The sequence below is a fragment of the Nyctibius grandis genome, chromosome 2 (assembly GCF_013368605.1).
Source record: "Nyctibius grandis isolate bNycGra1 chromosome 2, bNycGra1.pri, whole genome shotgun sequence".
Lineage (NCBI taxonomy): Eukaryota > Metazoa > Chordata > Aves > Nyctibiiformes > Nyctibiidae > Nyctibius > Nyctibius grandis.
In genome coordinates, this window is record NC_090659.1 from 112,559,240 (window position 1) to 112,578,295 (window position 19,056).

At 40.5% G+C, this 19,056-nt stretch overlaps 1 protein-coding gene across 1 annotated transcript in view; it reads right to left on the bottom strand.

Moving 5' to 3' along the window:
- ARHGAP42 (Rho GTPase activating protein 42) overlaps positions 1–19,056 on the bottom strand; it is a 187,079-nt gene that overhangs the window by 66,030 nt on the left and 101,993 nt on the right. The window contains exon 5 of the mRNA XM_068419399.1: positions 9,265–9,366. Within this exon, the coding sequence (XP_068275500.1) occupies positions 9,265–9,366 (102 nt within the window). The remainder of the gene's footprint in view (positions 1–9,264; positions 9,367–19,056) is intronic.

The following is a 19,056-nucleotide window of genomic DNA, read 5'->3' on the forward strand; positions in this document are numbered from 1 at the left end:
GTAAGATATCACTAAAATGTATACCAGAACTTCACATAAGCTTGGAGACTGAAGCCTTTGCTCTCTATTTATGCCTGAGTCTGGAACAGATTTGAGAGAAATAAAATCAGGAGTTTATTAACTTTTTCACATCAGTTAATTCTGACCGTTTTCTGCTCCACTGTGGACTTCCATAGGCAGTGAAGAGACAGTATTATGAAGTTTCTTTTTGATGCTAAAGGAAAAAAAGTCTAATCATCTATGTATGTAAACTGCATAAGCAGTCTTGCAGGCTCTTAAAATATCCAACACATTTCAATTAGACAAATATATGCAAACCACTCTCTATAGAATATGATCAGGCCATCAAACTTTAGATGCCTAATTAAGGTGTGCTCAATTGCACTCAAGTGAGATATATAAAATAGCTCAATACAGTATGAGAACGAGTCCTTGCTCATCCCAGTACTCTCTAACCCACATAATGTGATAAGGTACCAAGAAACGTCCAACAATTCAATGAAACACCAGGTTAAAAAAGACGTAGTATTTTTCAGTGTGTCCTGGTTTGGCTCAAACCAGGCCAAATAGTCTTAGAGAACCCAAGGTCACTGCTTACGAGTAAAGAGCCGAAGGGGGTTGTACCTGCAGGGAGTAGTGGACGGGGCAGGTGACCCAGGATTGACCAGCAAGGTATTCCATCCCATACATGTCATTCTCACTTTCCTGTTTATCACTAACCCACTGCCTCCTGGAGGTGGGGCCCAGGAGGGAGGGGCCCTCCTGTCTCCCACTGATTGGTACCAGCTTTGCCAAATCTCCAGTTAAAAGCCTGCAGGTGTGATGGCAGTGGAGCTATTGCATTTTGCCCTCTGCCCGTGCTGGGGGGAGCTATTGCATTTTCTCCTCTGCCCGTGCTGGGGGGAGCTATTGCATTTTCTCCTCTGCCCGTGCTGCGGGGAGCAACTCTGCCTGAGGAGGATTTCCAAGCTCTCAGTCTTGGCTTTGTATATATTTGTATATATTTAATTATTTCTATTATTATTGTTATTATACTCTTTTTCATTATTATAGTTTATTAAAACTGTTTTAACTTTCCAACCCATAAGTCTCTCTCCCTTTTCCCTTTCCCTTGGGGGGGGGGAGAGGGTTAACAGAGAGCATCTGCCACCTGGTTAATAGCTGGCCCAGCTTTAAACCGTGACAGATTTATTGGTGCCCAACGTGGGGCTCAAGAGAAGCTCCAGCAGGTTGCTCTGATAAGTTGAATCCTGGCTCTGGTGGGAGGAGACCTGGAGAGCTCAGCTGAGAGAATATCAGATTTCTTCCTTTGAGATTTACAAGGGGTTGGAAAGTTAAAACAGATAGTGAAGATGGTGATGTCATTTTTGAATGCTGTGTTATCTCATCTTTTTATGGAGTTTCTTTCACAATTGAGTATTGCAATGATGCCTTACCTGCCGTGGGCACTGTGTTATTGCTTGCTTCTTATGAATGTTTACATGCAGTTTAGCAGTGGGCGCTGGTCGAAATGTATTGTTTTGGTATGGGGTTTGATACTGATTTATGCTATGATAAACTGGGCAGTTAATATTCCGATCTCTTATCTCTATGACACAATGATGGGCAGCTTTAATCGCGAATCAGTAGCAGCGACTTCATCTGCACGCTCCAGGCGTCCTTTAGCTGATTCTGTTAATGATTACACTTCCAGTTTTACTTTGGGAAATAGCACCTTCTCCTTTTCTGCCAAGCTGATTCCACGAGATTTTGCGAAATTAGGATGGTGCTGTCTAGGTGGCATGTTTTTATTTTTGTTTGTCCTGAATGTGTTTCTGATGTGGGATAAGATTAAATATCGGTGCAGGGACAGTTGTAGGTGTTATGCAGCCACCTCAGATCCTACAGTGTGTACTGCCACTACAGCCACTAAACCCACTAACACCTCGGCAGCCTGTACCACAGCTGTTACACCCCCCAAGATGGCCACTGCAGCTACTCAGACTCTCAGCACTCCCACGACAGCCACTGCATCTACTCAGACTCCAGCATCTATCGAATCTCTACCAATTGCTCCTGTAACCAGGAAGAAATACCAAAAGAAATCAGCTCGTGAAGTGAAGGATGATGACTCAGAGCCTTCTAAGGCAGAGCCATCATATGACCCAGGTGAGGGCCCTTCTCAGGCAGAGATAGGGCCTGACACAGATGGGGTTTTCCTCGATCGTCCTTTTAAAGCAGACCCATCACAGAAGAAAGGTCGTTCTAAAGCAGAACTATCACAAGAGGAGGACTCGGACGTAGAGATAACCTACCACTCCTTATCCCTGAAGGACCTGAGAAATATGAGGAAAGACTTCAGCCGTTATGACGGTGAACCTATTATTACCTGGTTGCTCCGATGCTGGGATAATGGGGCAGATAGCATGCAATTGGATGGCAGAGAAGCCAGACAGTTGGGATCCCTGTCCAGAGATGGTGGTATTGATAAGGCGCTCGCAAGAAAGTCAAACACTATCAGTCTCTGGAGGCGACTCTTGTCAGCTGTAAAGAGCAGGTATCCCTATAAAGATGATGTTATGAGTCACCTAAGCAAATGGACCACTATAGAAAAAGGTATCAACTACCTTAGAGAACTGGCTGTGCAAGAGATCATTTATAGACACCCACGGGACATTGTAGATCCTGTAGATCCTGATGAAGTGGAATGCAACCGATCCATGTTCCGGAAGGTTGTGAAGAATGCTCCACCAACATATACCCATACATTGTCAATATTAGTATGGGGAGAAGATGATATGGCACGTTCTACTGTGGGCGAAATGGCTAACTGTATGCGACAGTATGAAGATAGTATTTCTTCCCCACTGCAGGCACGCATCTCGGCTGTGGAAAAACTGACTAAGGAGAACAAGGACTCATTTAAACAACTGTCAGACAAACTGTCCATGATCGAGAATAAACTTGACTCTCTACCTACACAGGCGCGCGTTGCAGCCGTTAGGAGAAAACGCTCTCCTACAGGACCAGCTCAAAGGAAACGGAACACATCACGAGGTATCCTGTGGTTTGCCCTGCGTGGTTATGGGGAGGACATGAGCAGATGGCATGGACAACCTACCAGTACCCTACAGGCACGAATACGTGAGTTGCAAGCTAAAAGAAATACCAGAGAGAATTTTTCTAGGAGGATGGCTGCTCCAGCTACCAGTGAGCAGGACCCCAGTCAGGGGAGATGGGCCTCAAATCACTTTTTCCCAAGTGTGAATAGGAGAAATGAAGGTCCAGTCCCTGTGAGCAGCACGAATCCATTTCTTAATTAGGGGGGCCCTGCCTCCAGCCAGGTGGAGGAGAGGGACAACCGGATTTATTGGACTGTGTGGATTCGATGGCCTGGCACATTAAAACCACAAAGGTATCGAGCCCTGGTAGACACTGGTGCACAGTGTACCCTAACGCCATCGGATCATAAAGGGGCAGAACCTATCAGTATTTCAGGAGTAACAGGAGGATCTCAAGTGTTATCTGTATTGGAGGCCGAAGTGAGCCTAACTAAAAATGAATGGAAAAAGCACCCCATTGTGACTGGCCCAGATGCTCCGTGCATCCTTGGCATAGACTACCTCAAGAGAGGGTATTTCAAGGACCCTAAAGGGTATAGATGGGCCTTTGGTATAGCAGCTGTAGAGACTGAGGACATTAAACAGCTGTCTACCTTGCCTGGCCTCTCAGAAGATCCTTCTGTTGTGGGGTTGCTGAAAGTTGAAGAACAACAGGTGCCAATTGCTACTACCACGGTGCACCGACGACAATATCGCACCAATCAAGACTCCCTGATCCCCATTCATAAACTGATTAGACAATTAGAAAATCAAGGAGTGATTGGCAAGACTCGCTCACCCTTTAATAGTCCTATATGGCCAGTGCGAAAGTCTGATGGAGAATGGAGATTAACTGTGGACTATCGTGGCCTAAATGAAGTTACGCCACCGCTGAGTGCTGCTGTGCCAGACATGCTAGAACTTCAATACGAACTGGAGTCAAAGGCAGCCAAGTGGTACGCCACCATAGACATTGCTAATGCATTTTTCTCTATTCCTTTGGCACCAAAGTGCAGGCCGCAGTTTGCTTTTACCTGGAGAGGTATCCAGTATACCTGGAATCGACTGCCCCAGGGGTGGAAACACAGTCCTACTATTTGCCATGGACTGATCCAGACTGCACTAGAAAAGGGTGGAGCTCCAGAACATTTGCAATACATTGATGACATCATTGTGTGGGGAGATACAGCAGCAGAAGTTTTTGACAAAGGAGAGAAAATAATCCAAATTCTTCTGCAAGCTGGTTTTGCCATAAAAAGGGGCAAGGTCAAGGGGCCTGCTCGGGAGATCCAGTTTTTAGGGATTAAATGGCAAGATGGGCGTCGCCAGATCCCGATAGAGGTGATCAACAAAATAACAGCAATGTCCGCACCAACTAACAAAAAGGAAACACAAGCCTTCTTAGGCGTTGTGGGTTTCTGGAGAATGCATATTCCAGATTACAGCCAGATTGTACGCCCTCTTTATCAAGTGACCAGAAAGAAGAATGATTTTCAGTGGGGCCCTGAACAACGACAGGCTTTTGAACAGATTAAACAAGAGATTGTGCATGCAGTAGCCCTTGGACCAGTCCGTACGGGACAAGATGTTAAAAATGTGCTCTACACCTCAGCTGGGGACAATGGTCCTACCTGGAGCCTTTGGCAGAAAGTGCCAGGGGAGACTCGAGGTCGACCCCTAGGATTTTGGAGTCGAGGATACAAGGGCTCCGAGGCCAATTACACTCCAACTGAAAAAGAGATACTGGCAGCGTATGAAGGAGTTAGAGCTGCTTCAGAGGTAATTGGTACTGAAGCACAACTTCTCCTAGCACCTCGATTACCAGTACTAGGCTGGATGTTCAAGGGTAAGGTTCCCACTACCCATCATGCAACTGATGCGACGTGGAGTAAATGGATTGCATTAATTACGCAGAGGGCTCGAATAGGAAACCCTAATCGCCCAGGAATCTTAGAAGTAATCATGGACTGGCCAGAAGGCAAAGACTTCGGAATGCCACCAGAAAAGGAGGTGACACGTGCTGAAGAAGCCCCACCATATAATGAATTACCAGAGGATGAGAAGCAGTATGCCCTGTTCACCGATGGATCCTGCCGTCTTGTAGGAAAGCATCGGAAGTGGAAAGCTGCTGTATGGAGTCCCATACGACGAGTCACAGAAGCCACAGAAGGACAAGGTGAATCAAGTCAATTTGCAGAAGTAAAAGCCATCCAGCTGGCTTTAGACATTGCTAAACGAGAAAAGTGGCCAAGGCTGTATCTTTATACTGACTCATGGATGGTAGCAAATGCCTTGTGGGGGTGGTTAAAGCAGTGGAAGCGAAGCAACTGGCAGCGTAAAGGTAAACCTATTTGGGCTGCTGAATTGTGGCAAGATATTGCTGCTCAGCTAGAGGAACTAGTCGTGAAGGTACGTCATGTAGATGCTCACGTACCTAAAAGTCGGGCAACTGAGGAACATCGAAACAACCAACAAGCGGATCAAGCTGCTAAAGTGTTCCAAATAGATTTGGACTGGGAACATAAAGGTGAACTATTTTTAGCTCGGTGGGCTCATGACACTTCAGGTCATCAAGGGAGAGATGCAACATACAGATGGGCTCGTGACCGAGGGGTGGACTTAACCATGGACTCTATTGCACAGGTTATCCATGATTGTGAAACATGCGCCGCAATTAAGCAAGCCAAACGGTTAAAACCTTTGTGGTATGGGGGGCGGTGGTTGAAATATAAATATGGGGAGGCCTGGCAAATTGACTATATCACACTCCCTCAAACCCGCCAGGGTAAACGCTATGTGCTTACCATGGTGGAGGCGACCACCGGATGGCTGGAAACATACTCTGTGCCCCATGCCACTGCCCGGAACACTATTCTGGGCCTCGAAAAGCAAATCTTGTGGCGACACGGCACGCCAGAGAGAATTGAGTCGGACAACGGGACTCATTTCAAAAACAGTCTCATAGACAACTGGGCCAAAGAGCATGGCATTGAATGGGTATATCACATCCCCTATCATGCACCAGCCTCTGGGAAAATTGAACGGTATAATGGGCTGTTAAAAACTACCCTGAAAGCAATGGGGGGTGGAACCTTTAAAAACTGGGATAAACATCTGGCACAAGCTACCTGGTTAGTTAACACCAGGGGATCTATCAATCGAGCTGGCCCTGCTCAGTCAGACCTTCTACATACAGTAGAAGGAGATAAAGTCCCTGTGGTGCATGAAAGGAATCTATTGGGAAAAACTGTCTGGATTCTTCCTGTAACGGGCAAAGGTAAACCCATTCGTGGGATTGCTTTTGCTCAGGGACCTGGATGTACTTGGTGGGTGATGTTGCAAGATGGTGAAGTCCGATGTGTCCCTGAAGGTGATCTGATTATGGGTGAGACTACTTAAGCCTGAACTGTATGTTGTTGTTGCATAAGTGTCTTTTAGGTTAAGACAGTGGTGATGAGACCGGAGCTAGCTTCATCAAGTGGCGTCCAGTAACCTCCTCGAGTCTGACATCTTTACCCTGCAACCCGTGGGCACGAACCATGACAAAAGAGAGACTGCTAGCCAGAGAGACTGCTGAGAGACTGCTAAGCAGATGGAAACCCACAATCCTGAACCAAATGAACTTGATGGACTTTTTGCATAAAGATGAATCATAGATTAGTGATATGTATATATATATTTGAAAATGAAAAGGTAGTGGTGATCTGAGTATGACATGAATGGTATGGAATAAGGGGTGGAATGTCCTGGTTTGGCTCAAACCAGGCCAAATAGTCTTAGAGAACCCAAGGTCACTGCTTACGAGTAAAGAGCCGAAGGGGGTTGTACCTGCAGGGAGTAGTGGACGGGGCAGGTGACCCAGGATTGACCAGCAAGGTATTCCATCCCATACATGTCATTCTCACTTTCCTGTTTATCACTAACCCACTGCCTCCTGGAGGTGGGGCCCAGGAGGGAGGGGCCCTCCTGTCTCCCACTGATTGGTACCAGCTTTGCCAAATCTCCAGTTAAAAGCCTGCAGGTGTGATGGCAGTGGAGCTACTGCATTTTGCTCTCTGTCTGTGCTGGGGGGAGGTACTGCCTTTTCCCCTCTGCCTGTACTGGGGGGAGCAACTCTGCCTGAGGAGGATTTCCAAGCTCTTGATCTTGGTTTTGTACATATTTGTATATATTTGGTTATTTCTATTATTATTGTTATTATATTCTTTTTCATTATTCTAGTTTATTAAAACTGTTTTAACTTTCCAACCCATAAGTCTCTCTCCCTTTTCCCTTTCCCTTTCCCTTGGGGGGCGGGGAGAGGGTTAACAGAGAGCATCTGCCACCTGGTTAATAGCTGGCCCAGCTTTAAACCGTGACACAGTGCGACAGTAGCAGCCAAGCAGTGGTATTCCCACCTCACTAAATGCATGACGTCGACTTGAGGCAAGGACTTCCCTTCACTGGCATTGAGAACTAAAGCCCCAGCCACCAGCACCGCTTTGTTCTTTGCTTGTGCCCTGGCTCTGCTGTGGGCTGCTCCAGTGAACTCTGTCCTGGATGTATGGGCTATACATGGGGCTCACCCGAACCGCTCTGGAGATGAGCCAACAGCTATCACTTGGATTTCAGACAGGGAACTGGTGCTCGGTCTCCTTTTATTTATGCTACAGATACAGGCCAAAAATCTCCCCAGTTAACATTTTTGGTACTGATTTGCTACTGTACCTTCTACTTATGGTGCTGATTCAGCACACCTACAGCTGCATAAAACTGGGGAAGACAGAAATGACAAAGTTATGTCCTAGATGCTTTACAAGTGGGGCATCCAGCAAAGCAAAAAACCTCAGCCTCAGTTACAAGATACTTAAATCCAGAGATGTCACTTAAGGACACAGTGGAAAAATTTATTCTGGTTTTCCATTAGTTTATATACTTGAGCCAAATCCATTGTTATTCTACCACAGTTTATTAGATTCACAGTTGTTACTTTTCACTTCAGTTGCTGTTTTTAGACTGTAATTATTCTCATGTCCCAAGAGTAAAATATTTTATTTATTTTATTTCTATTCTAGAGTAAACTGGTGCTTAAGTTCACTTTTCCACATTTTGATAAGAAATTTTTTTTTTCCACAGTTGGTGCTTAACCTCTAACAGAACTGTTTCTTCATCAATACACAGGATATTTAGGAAATGTGAAAGCTGTACATATGAAACTTTGACATACAAGTGGAACAATTAACCAATCCTACATAACTAATGTCTTACCTAGACTCATTATTATATAGACAGCAATGGCAATTCAGGACTATAAACATTATTACAAATTTTGAATTGCTAAGCCTCATTTAATTTGAATTATAGTATTATTGGTAAACATGAAAAAAAAATCCTACAGTTTGTGACTGAGTGATGGTCACATCTTCTGTGAAAACTCCATCTGCAAACTAATCCCCATAATTGAAGAGTTACTGTGACAACAGTAATCCCATCAAAATAATTTTTAACTACTTTTGGCACAAATCCCAAAGTGTTATTGATATCAAATTGCCGATTTTACTATAATTTGCCTCAAAGACAAATCATAATTATTTCTACCATCATACTGAAAAGCCCTGGAAACCTCCTGTTAAACCAGAAGTCTTCATGGTTTGTTTTTTTTAACAGAAAGCAATTACACATATAGACTTTTCAAAGCTTACATTGTGGATACAACTTCAGGGCATGATGCTGCAATCTCAGAATAAGGTGAAAAAGAGAAGAAAAGAAACATAAAAAAGCATCATTAAAATGATCTCAGTTCAGTCTCCCAGATTAAAATTTATGTGAAACAAGCATAATTTCATTGAGTAATAAATTAAATAGCAAAAAAGGCAATTAATTATTTGACACTCAAATATTCCACATATACCTTATAAAAGTCACATTTTTATTGCAGTAATATAATTCTGCTGTTGCAACCAATAAACATGAGCTGTACTTGAAGTGCACAAAGCTGGACATGTAGAACATTGCCTTGTTAAAATATTGAACTCTTATTAGGGTCACATTAATCCCACTCAAGAATTTATACTCACAACAAGTGTGACTACAAGAAATCATGACAATTTCAAATTAACAAAATACAGCATGTCTTGAAGAGAAGTAGCTTGTTATCATGATCTCTATGCAAATATGAAACTGAGTAAGTGTGTTTAGCACTTACATCTTGCAAATGAGATTCTTTCTTCTTTGCTGATAAATTTAAGTGCTTCTCTAGGATGGAATAATATTTCTCACTTTCCTTGTCAAACTTCTTCTTCCCATCCTGAAAAACAAAACATTGCCAAGTAAAGTATTGGACTAAATATCACAGCTAACTTAAAAGAAAGAATAGGTGCCAAAATATGCCTGGTTATAAAGCCATTTTTGCTGGTTCCGATGTTTTTAGGGTTAAATTCTGAATTGGGCCTGAAGATACTAGGAGGACTGATTCAATTATTAAATTCAATATTAAGTAAGATTTTTCCCATAAGTAATAAACCTATAAAACAGACTCACATAGTTTCCCATAATAAATATACATAAGGTTTTATGGAGGTGTTATCTTGCTAAGCAGACATTTAATGCAAAATAATCTTCCCCAAGTTTTATAAATGCACCTACCTGCCACACTGTCTTTGCTGAATAAAAACACTGTGTATAACAAATTTGACAACGATATAGGCCTATCCTTTGCATTTAAGACTAATATATGCTTATTTTCCACCTACACTCTTAAAATATGAGGATGATGGAAAAGCACATATGTGGTTGCAAAAGGAAATTGGTCCAAAAGTCTGTTTCCAATAATGTTTTGATGTGTCTGAATATTTAAGCTTGTCTCATTTAAAAGAGTTATCCTGCCTTTTGTCTTTCCCACTCTTCTTAATTTTTTCCCATCATGTGCAGACAATCCTCACATTTCTACCATACTTTAAAACATGATAATACAAAAGAAAGCTACTCTATGAGTAAATTAAGAAACATCTTATTTTCTGTAATCTAATCTATAATTTATACTTCAAAAATTCTTAAATCAGCTATTCTGAAATTTAAATCCAAAATTTATGAAAAAGACAGCTTTCTCAAAACCTTTTCCATCTTTCAAGAAGTGCCAAATTTCAGGAAATAGGAGAAGGGATTAATGTAAATATCCCATCAGAGTATTATTAATGATAAAAATGTAATTTTTAACTACAAAACTATATATCCTCTAACGAAGAGCAAGTCTCTACCAGTGACTTTTACAATCTTAGGTAAGTCCCAATGATTCTTTCTCATGATTAAGAAGTTGAATATTTTGAGAAAACAAAGAAAACTCAAGATGACCAGTCCTACTTACACATGTGCAAAAGCTATTAATGGTGGAAAAACTAATTACCGGACATAATGCAGTAACATCAGGTCATCTTCAGAACGGTAGTGATTCTTTTCCTGACCTTTTTCTCCCTAGAAATTGTTATCTACAAAAACAAATAACTAGACTGCATTGTAGCACCACCCTGTTTTTCTTTGTCATATCATGGGAAAGTCAGGTCAGTCAGAGAAATACGAAACAGAAGGAAGCATTTAATGCCATGAATGAAAACTTACCAACCAGCTTTAACAACAAACCACTCACTGATTAGCTCCCGTGACTAAAGTTCACAATGGTAATTATACTAGTTTATAAAACACATCATATACTTTCTATCCTGCAAAAAGTTCAAATACATTTTGTATGAAAAATGTGCACAATTTAATGATGTTCTCATTGCCACATAATAGAAATATCTTCAAAAGACATCATAAGGAAAAGAAGGCACTTGACCCTAGAAAATATTAATTAACAATACAGAAAAATTCCCAATGCCTTCTATATTTAATTGCAGCTACGCAGATAGAAGGAAAAACAGGCAAAAAGGAAAAAAGAAAAAAGAAAAGCTTGTATTTTGCCTAGCAAGGGAAAAAAAGCTATATGAATTATCTTCCAATAGCTTTCCCAAATACATTCTTAAAAGAAAGAGAGAAGGCAGAAGGCAGGACTCGCCAAATGACCGATTAGCCAAGGAATCAGCTTTTGTGGGACTGAAATCACAGGTTGGTTCCACAGCCACAGTTTTACTGGGGAATACTCAAGTGCCAGGTCTTTATGACCAGGCAAGAGCAACCTGAGTATCTCAACATCTCCTTCAGCCACAAACAGAAATTCAGTTCAGCAGATCACACATCACAGATCTCTTTTGAATAAAAAGTGCAGCTAGTTGCACACTGTTTTATCTTCTGGGACAATGATGTTAAGGTGCTGGACTAAAAAATGAACGGGATTATTTTAAAATCCAAGTGACAAAGGTGGCAAAGTCACCACCTTGAGGAAATCCCCAAGTCAATGGCAAACTCAATTGATGCAATGAAAAATAAAAGAGAATAACTTCTAATTTTTTTTTTTCCATGTCACTGAAAGTAGGGAGAGGAGTCTGCCTGATAACAATATTGAAGCCTTTGGTCACAAGCTGCTGGAGTTCAGTGGTGGACACCCTGTCCAGGAGACCATGTACTTCAGAATGTAACTTGCCTCGGCCTTTGGCAATGAAGCCTGAATGCAGATGACATTTGCTGCACGTCTGGGCTTGACACTGTGCTTGCCTTTGCTGCCTGAGAGGCCAGACCTAAGGAATCAGATGTGGAGCCACGGGCAAAGCTCCTGCAGGATTAGCTGTGTCAGACTGGGAATCACCCAGCCCAGCCAGGTCAGCACCAATTCCTTCCCTAATAGATTTACAATATGAGCAGTAGGTATTCCTCTTGCCTCGTGAACTATTTGTCTCAGAATCAAACTGATATACAGGTAATAGATGATCTGAAGTCTGATTAGGCACTTGAGCTCACATTAACATTAACATAACCTTTACTAACACAAGCTGGAAAGAGTCTGATGTCTAAGCTGCCTGGTGAGAGTCAAAGAGAAAGGTGTGAAAATGGGACCTGGTCGTCTGAAATAGCTCCTCTTCTATCATACAGCATGTCAAATGCACATCAATGCCAAGAGGGATCCATTCACACATCTAATGAGGTTCCCAATGCACCAAATCCAGCTGCCTATATTTTATGCAAATGTCTACAACAAAACCCATGAATTATGTATCACATTACCTATTCTCTTTATGTGTAAAAAGGAAAACACAAAAAGTAAATGATCACATCTAAACAGATACAACTCCCCCAAGAACAAGAAAAAAAAATTCAAATAAACTAATTGTGGTTGCAAGGCATCTTGTATCTCACATGAAGCTTTACAAAGATCTCTGTGGCACCATCTGTGAGGACACGCAGAATATGAAGGCACTCTTGGTCTTCTGCCAGCACTGCCACCCCCTTCTCAGACTGCACCTCTCTGCTGTAACAGTGATCTGGTCAACCACTACCTTCACAGGTTTTACACCAGTTAAGTTAAAGAGAAAACTAACAATTTGGAGCTTCCTTGATACCAGGAAAGCTCCTAGACAGAACACAGCGTTTCCAGGGACAGCACATCCTATTAATATCTTTTTTTTTTCCAGATTTTATCACAACAAAATTTTTCCCTTCAAAGCTGGAAGCAGACAAAGCATAATAAACAGAAGTACACTGAGAATAAAGATCACTTAACAGTTTTGACTGCATTAGTGTCTTTATTCGTTGATACTTCTGGGAATAGGGCTGCAGTGCCAGCAGGACAGTGTTTCTGGCACTGTACTGATCACCCAAACATGTTTCTGGGAAAAGTCTAAAAAAATACCGGCCCCAACAGGTGAGTGAGTTCCCTTCACTTGAAATGTCCTCTGCTACGCCAGTAAAAACCACATATTTGAATGTACTGAAGCCTCTGAAAACTGTTTAATTCTTAAAAATTAACAAAAAAAGATACACTCAGAAGCAGGTGATTCATTTTCTGGAAGAGAAGAAACACTTCACTTTATGCCAAGATAACTCTCACCTCGCACACTCAGCCGGTGACTCACAGCACACAGGCGCATCCTAAGTGGAGTCACAGGCTTATGTCATTCCAGCTTTAGCCTTTTCTCCTGCAACCCTCAAAACACTCTCTTATACACAGCTGCTGCCCAAATTAATCATCTGAATCCTGGTCCCAGCAATCTGTGCCTATGAGACTGAGAATCCTGTTTTTTCCACAAGCCAGGAGGTTTACAAAGAAAGTTTCCACGTGAAACTATCTCCTCAAAGCTTAGGAGACAGAGGATTGCTTCTGCCTCTAGATTCCACAGTGGATCAAACCCCAAGAAGAGATGTGGCTGGGTAAGAAAGCTTGTGCTGCAGTGTTACCAGCACCCACAGCAGCAGCCATGACACAAAGCATAAGGTATGTGGCCATTAGGAAGATGTTATTTCTGACCTCTGCACTGCCTCATTCCCTTCAGCCTCCAGCTACCTTTCTTCCTCACACATCCTTCCTGCAAGTAATCCTCATCCCTTCTCTTTGCACTGGAAACTTACCAATAATTTCTGTCAAAATATCAGCTAGCACATATAAAAAACCCCACAAGAGATAATTAAGAGGGAGCAATAAAAAAATCTAAATGCAGAAAAAGACAAATTACAAAATATTAATCTTTGATGCATTTTACACTGACGTATAAGTCATCAACATCTTTTGTACAGATCAAGTCCTGCAGAATCTAAGCACTGTAAATGTCTCTCTATAGTTTAACCATTCTCAGGTGTGTCACGTAACTAAGCCTTAAGTCAGTTCAAAAATACTTACAGCTTTAAATGCCTCAAATTTCTAACAAACAACCCCAGTAGCAAAGCCCTTAACCAAACGCTCAGCTTCTAGCATGTAATGGAGTCTTACTAACTTCCAGTACCCTCTTGACAGAGCCAAGTCATGTAATACCAGATCTAGGTTTAACTCCTGGTTTTGTTCTCTCTGCTTAGTTATCCTATAAAGTTTTCTTTCAAAACTGATTACACAATCTCCAAAAAGAGAAAATTATCTTTTCAGAAATAAATTTTGCTCAAGATATCACTAATTATAGACATGCCAGTTAGAAGTTTAACTCAAAAGATGTTCTCCTATCCCTCTTGTTTTACAGAAATCTATGGCTGTGAAAAGATCAGACATCAATTATTAAAAAGGTGACTCCGTTGAGTCAGATAATTTTCTTCCTGTTCAGAAAGATTTTGATTCCATGCTGTAACCAATCATATGCACGCAACAAATCGCTGGCATGATTCCTACAAATTTTAACCACAAGTTGTATTTTTTGATGTAAAGCATAAAGAGTTATTACATTTTGAAGCTGACTTCTTTTTTTCCAGTGGGAAAGTCAAGATATCAGATTTTTTTTTTTAATGCCCTAAATTTGCCACTACTTTGTGCCCAGTATTTCATATCAAAATTGTTTTAAGTATCTTCAGAATTGATATTTAAATTATTGCTCTTTATTTTTCATAAAGAGCCTTTGCCATTCTTCCCATTTCTTTCCATTTTTTCTAGTTGCAATGACTTTTGGTGCTATACTTATTAGCACATCTTAGCTAAATCTTACATCTGCCCCTAAATAAAATCTTTTTACTCTTTGCTTGTCCCAGAATTCAGAATTAAACTTTAACATGCTAATCTTTAAAACAAAAAAAAACCTTGCACATTTAGTTCAGATTCATTTTCAGTAACAATATCCTTGCACAACCATAAAATAAACATGTTTTGTAAGAGGTGATTTTAAAAGGATCAAGAAAGGAAATGAAAATAGAAAACATTGCAAAGAAACTATTTGGAGAAAAAACTTCTATGAGAATCCCTCACTTAATTAGGAAACAAGTGAACATTGTGAAATACGGCTGTGATGATTTCTTTTTTTCCCCCACCCAAAATTAGTACATATTTTTCTCACCAACTCAAGCTGAGATGCAGAAACTGTAGAACTGGCACAGAAATGAAGTAGTACAACTCGAACGTAGATCAAGTCAGACAAATTTGTCAGTGGAAGAAACTGAAAGCAATGGTGAGCTCCACTGAGATCAATAAAGCCATGTCCCCTTTCTTTCTCTCTGACAACAACTGCAAAAAGGTCAACATAATAATACACTGGAGATGGTTCACTGCTGGAAGTTTAGACTTCAAATATATTTTTCAAAGCCACCTTTTTCATTTACGTTCCAAACAAAAATTCAAAATGTTTTCTACAAAGTTATTGGAATTTTGTTTGGAGTTGTAAATTTTGGGGATCATCTCTTACTAAGTAGTAGGACAAAGAAAAGTAGAACCGTAGACTAGAAGATAAACTAAACTTAGGCTTGCAAAGACTGATTTGAGCCCAGATCCTACGGATTTCCTGGAAAATGTGAGATTTCAGAGTCTAACAACTTCTCTTCTGAGGAGAAAAGAAATAAATTCACCTTCCATTTTATTTTGCCTGAGGTTTTGCTTAGAATTCTCATAGAAGTGGTTGTTGGGTTGGGGGTGGTGGTGGTTTTTGTTTGGTTTTAATAAAATTGAAACTATCATAGGCATCTGAGACCACAGACGGCACTTTGATAGATGCCTGGATGGGGGAATTTCTTTTTGGTAGAGATTTTGATTTGTTATGTGAGTGCTCACAGTTCAACGTAAGGCCAAAAGAGATTTTCCAAAAGGAAAAGTGAAAAGAGGATATAAAACTCCTTCCTTCCTCCTCCTCCTCCCAATCAGATCTTAATGTATCATGAGGCTATAGGGTTTCTCCAAATCTGTGAGAAAGCTAGGATATTAAAGGGCATCATTTCTGTATTGTTAGCAAATAATAGGATGTGGAACAAAGTTATATCATAATTTATAAAGAAATGATTGCTGCTCAATCTAAAATAGGGTTTATGTAGTCATAAATTATGACTTATGTTACTCATAACTGCTAGTGAAAACACTTCCAAATTGTAGCTGAACACATTATCTCGAAAATTAAATGTCCTAACAACTATAAATCTTTAAATCAATTCTTTACTAAAAAAAGAACAACCATATGCAAACCATGAATATTGAGAAAAGAACATGGTGTAAGACACAAATAATTATAATAAAAAGAACATATTGCAACTATGAAGTATAACAAGGCAATAAACCAGAAATACAAGAGTGTTTAGCAGCATTAAAGCTATAAAGACAGGTATTAAAAACTGGCAGTTTAAAAAATAGCCTCAATTAAAATCAGGTAAGATATGCATAAAACTAAAAACATACTTTAAACAACCCAAAACTAATTTAAGTTCAGGATGGAGTTCACATCTGTGTAAAATACTGAGTAACCTTGCAAGAGAGAATTTACTTTCAGGTTCATAAACTTTTGAAGAAAATTTTCTTTTCCCTCTGTGATGCCTTGACAGGTCCAAATATCAGGTACTTTCAAAAGTGTTTCCTGGAAGAGGAGAATCCTACAGCCATTTCCTAATACTTCCCCATTTAATTCTATCAGAGGTGTGCAGACAGAAGGTACGTACCAGTGGAGACTAAATAAAAAGCAGAAAAGTTTCACAATTTCTATGACATCTAAAATTCTGTTCAAATTAAGAAGCTACTATTAAATGAACAAATGTGTTTGTAGGATGTCATTTGTTTCTCTCCAAAAAATTCTCTCTTGAAATGGAAAAAAATATTAAAAGTTCCCCGCCCTTCTGTGAAAAGACATGTAAACCTGCCAATACTGGCAGGTAAGCAAAGCAGGAGACATTAGACTCCCTGTTATTCAGCTGCAGAGTTGTCTTGAGTTTATTTGGCATTTGCCGATTCCAGGAGTAGCTGCTACATGTCTGGGAATCTGTTAAATCCCTGCCCAAACACCAGGACGTGGTAACTACACACGTAATCTAGTTTTATTGTTTTTACTGTCTACCAAATATGAAGTATTTTTGCTGGAATATCTTACTTAGGATATTAGCATGTTACTACTTAAACAATGTGAAGCAGCTCCCTAGAACAGCAGAAACTGACTTTTTAAACTCTTCTCTGAAGCAGGTTTAGGATAAGTTTTCTGAAGTTGAAAATGTTTTATCATAACAGCAAGAGGGTCTCCTGTTGCTGTACAAAAGCTTGTGACTTTAAATGATTTAAGAAAGAAAGTTACCCATGTTCTTCAGGAATTCAGAAAGAAGCTTGAATTAACTCTGTATACTTCATCAAAAGTCATACAGAATAAACTGCTCATGTCATAAGCAATGCAGACATTTGTTAGAAATCAATATAGCTATAAATGCTGAGTAGAAAGTAAATGACAAGAAAAGACACAACCCAATCCTAAGTCATCGCTTACGTGATAAAAGGAAAGAAGCCAAGTCACATTTGGGGCATGCTATTCTTCAAAAATAAAAGTCAATCAGCAATAACACGTTATGATTTATAATATTCAAAACGCTGAAGTCAGCGAGCTGGAAACACTATCCATGTAAACCTGTTGACATTGACACTTACAAAATCAGACTGGAGAAGAAATATTCTCTACACAACTAGAAAGTAATTGTATTTTTTTCTCATTATCTAGTTCCAGTAGGAGCTTACAGAGCTTCCTAAAGTTCATAAAAAAAAAATACAATGCATTTTATTGTTTCTGCTTCATTTCCATATGCACAAAATTCAGTTCAGTTCAGATGTCAAAGTGGGGCGAACAGAAAGAAAATAAAGTTTACAGGAAAAGACAAACATAACACCATTGCATAGGTCTGGTGGGTTGTAGCCAACTCCTCGATGCAAACAGTGCCACACACGGCCTGCACAGACAGAAGAAAATCAGCATTTACAATGGATGGTACTGAAGCTGACAGGTCAATCTCATGGGGAACAGGCAGCTCCAATTTTCATCTTCCACATCAGCACCTGGACTAAGCAGGAACAAATCTCTCAGCTTCATTCATCTTTAAGACAGCCAGAAGTTGGCCTTTCAAGATCAGTAGTCATACCAACCAATGCTGAGCCAGCAGTGAAAAAAGGTTTGTTTTTCTTGATTCTCTAGTTCTCATACTAAGGACAGAGAAGACAGACTTGGCTCTATTGTTACTAACATAGGCGCACAGAAATACTAAAGATACGGTATCCAGCTATGCGGAGTGTAAGCACAGCACAGGGCTGCTACAGGCACGACAGCTTTTGTAGCACGATCTTTGCGCTTGACAGTAAGGTTCGCTTTTACCGTAACAGAGTGGTGAACTTCTCAACTACAAAAAGAACATCCAATTTTTAAAACTGCATTACACTAGTAATTACACAGCTTCCCTTGGTCTCCATCATCGTTTCTTCCCGCCATCGTTGCTTCTCTTTGTCCGTTCCTCCGTCTCCCTAAGTGGCCATCAACCATTCCTTGAGCAGCTGCCTTGTTGGCAACCCGCACCTGATGTTGCTGCTCTCCTCGCCCACGTTCCTCCCACCAGCACTGCCTTTCTTTCCTCCCCATGGAGGCACATTGTCATTTCAAGTTCTCCATGCCTCCTTTCCTATGCTAGATTCCCTCACAAATGAAGTGTATTTCAGTAACATCCCGGTACACCAGTAAACTGTGTATGAAAAGGGCATTTCATCTGCACAGTTAGCAACTACCTTCTTTCCTTTGTGCACTTAAAGCAAAGTAAATGCAAAAAAGCAGTAAAGAACATAACGTCATTGAAATAAAGTAATTCTGACAGACTAGCTTATAACGTTACATACTCACTGCTTTATTTTAAAAGCAGAAAATAAAAATATCTCTTAAGTAGTAATTTCTTTTTAAAAACTCTCTTTCGGAATCTCTCTCCCGTCTATGCCAACGAATCAGCCGCACTGCTGATTTCAGCATGCCAGTAGCACGTTCAGCACAGCTCACGGTCCCACGCCACCCTCCACGTCATCACAACGGGACCTCAATGCTGACCTGAGGAAGAACTTGAGGCGTGTTATGAGAAAGTTTTTAGATTAATACACACAACTGGAAGCTGTGCTGTTTACAGTTAGAAAAAAAAAAAAGAAACAGTCTGTGGTTAATGTCAGAAGTGATTTTGT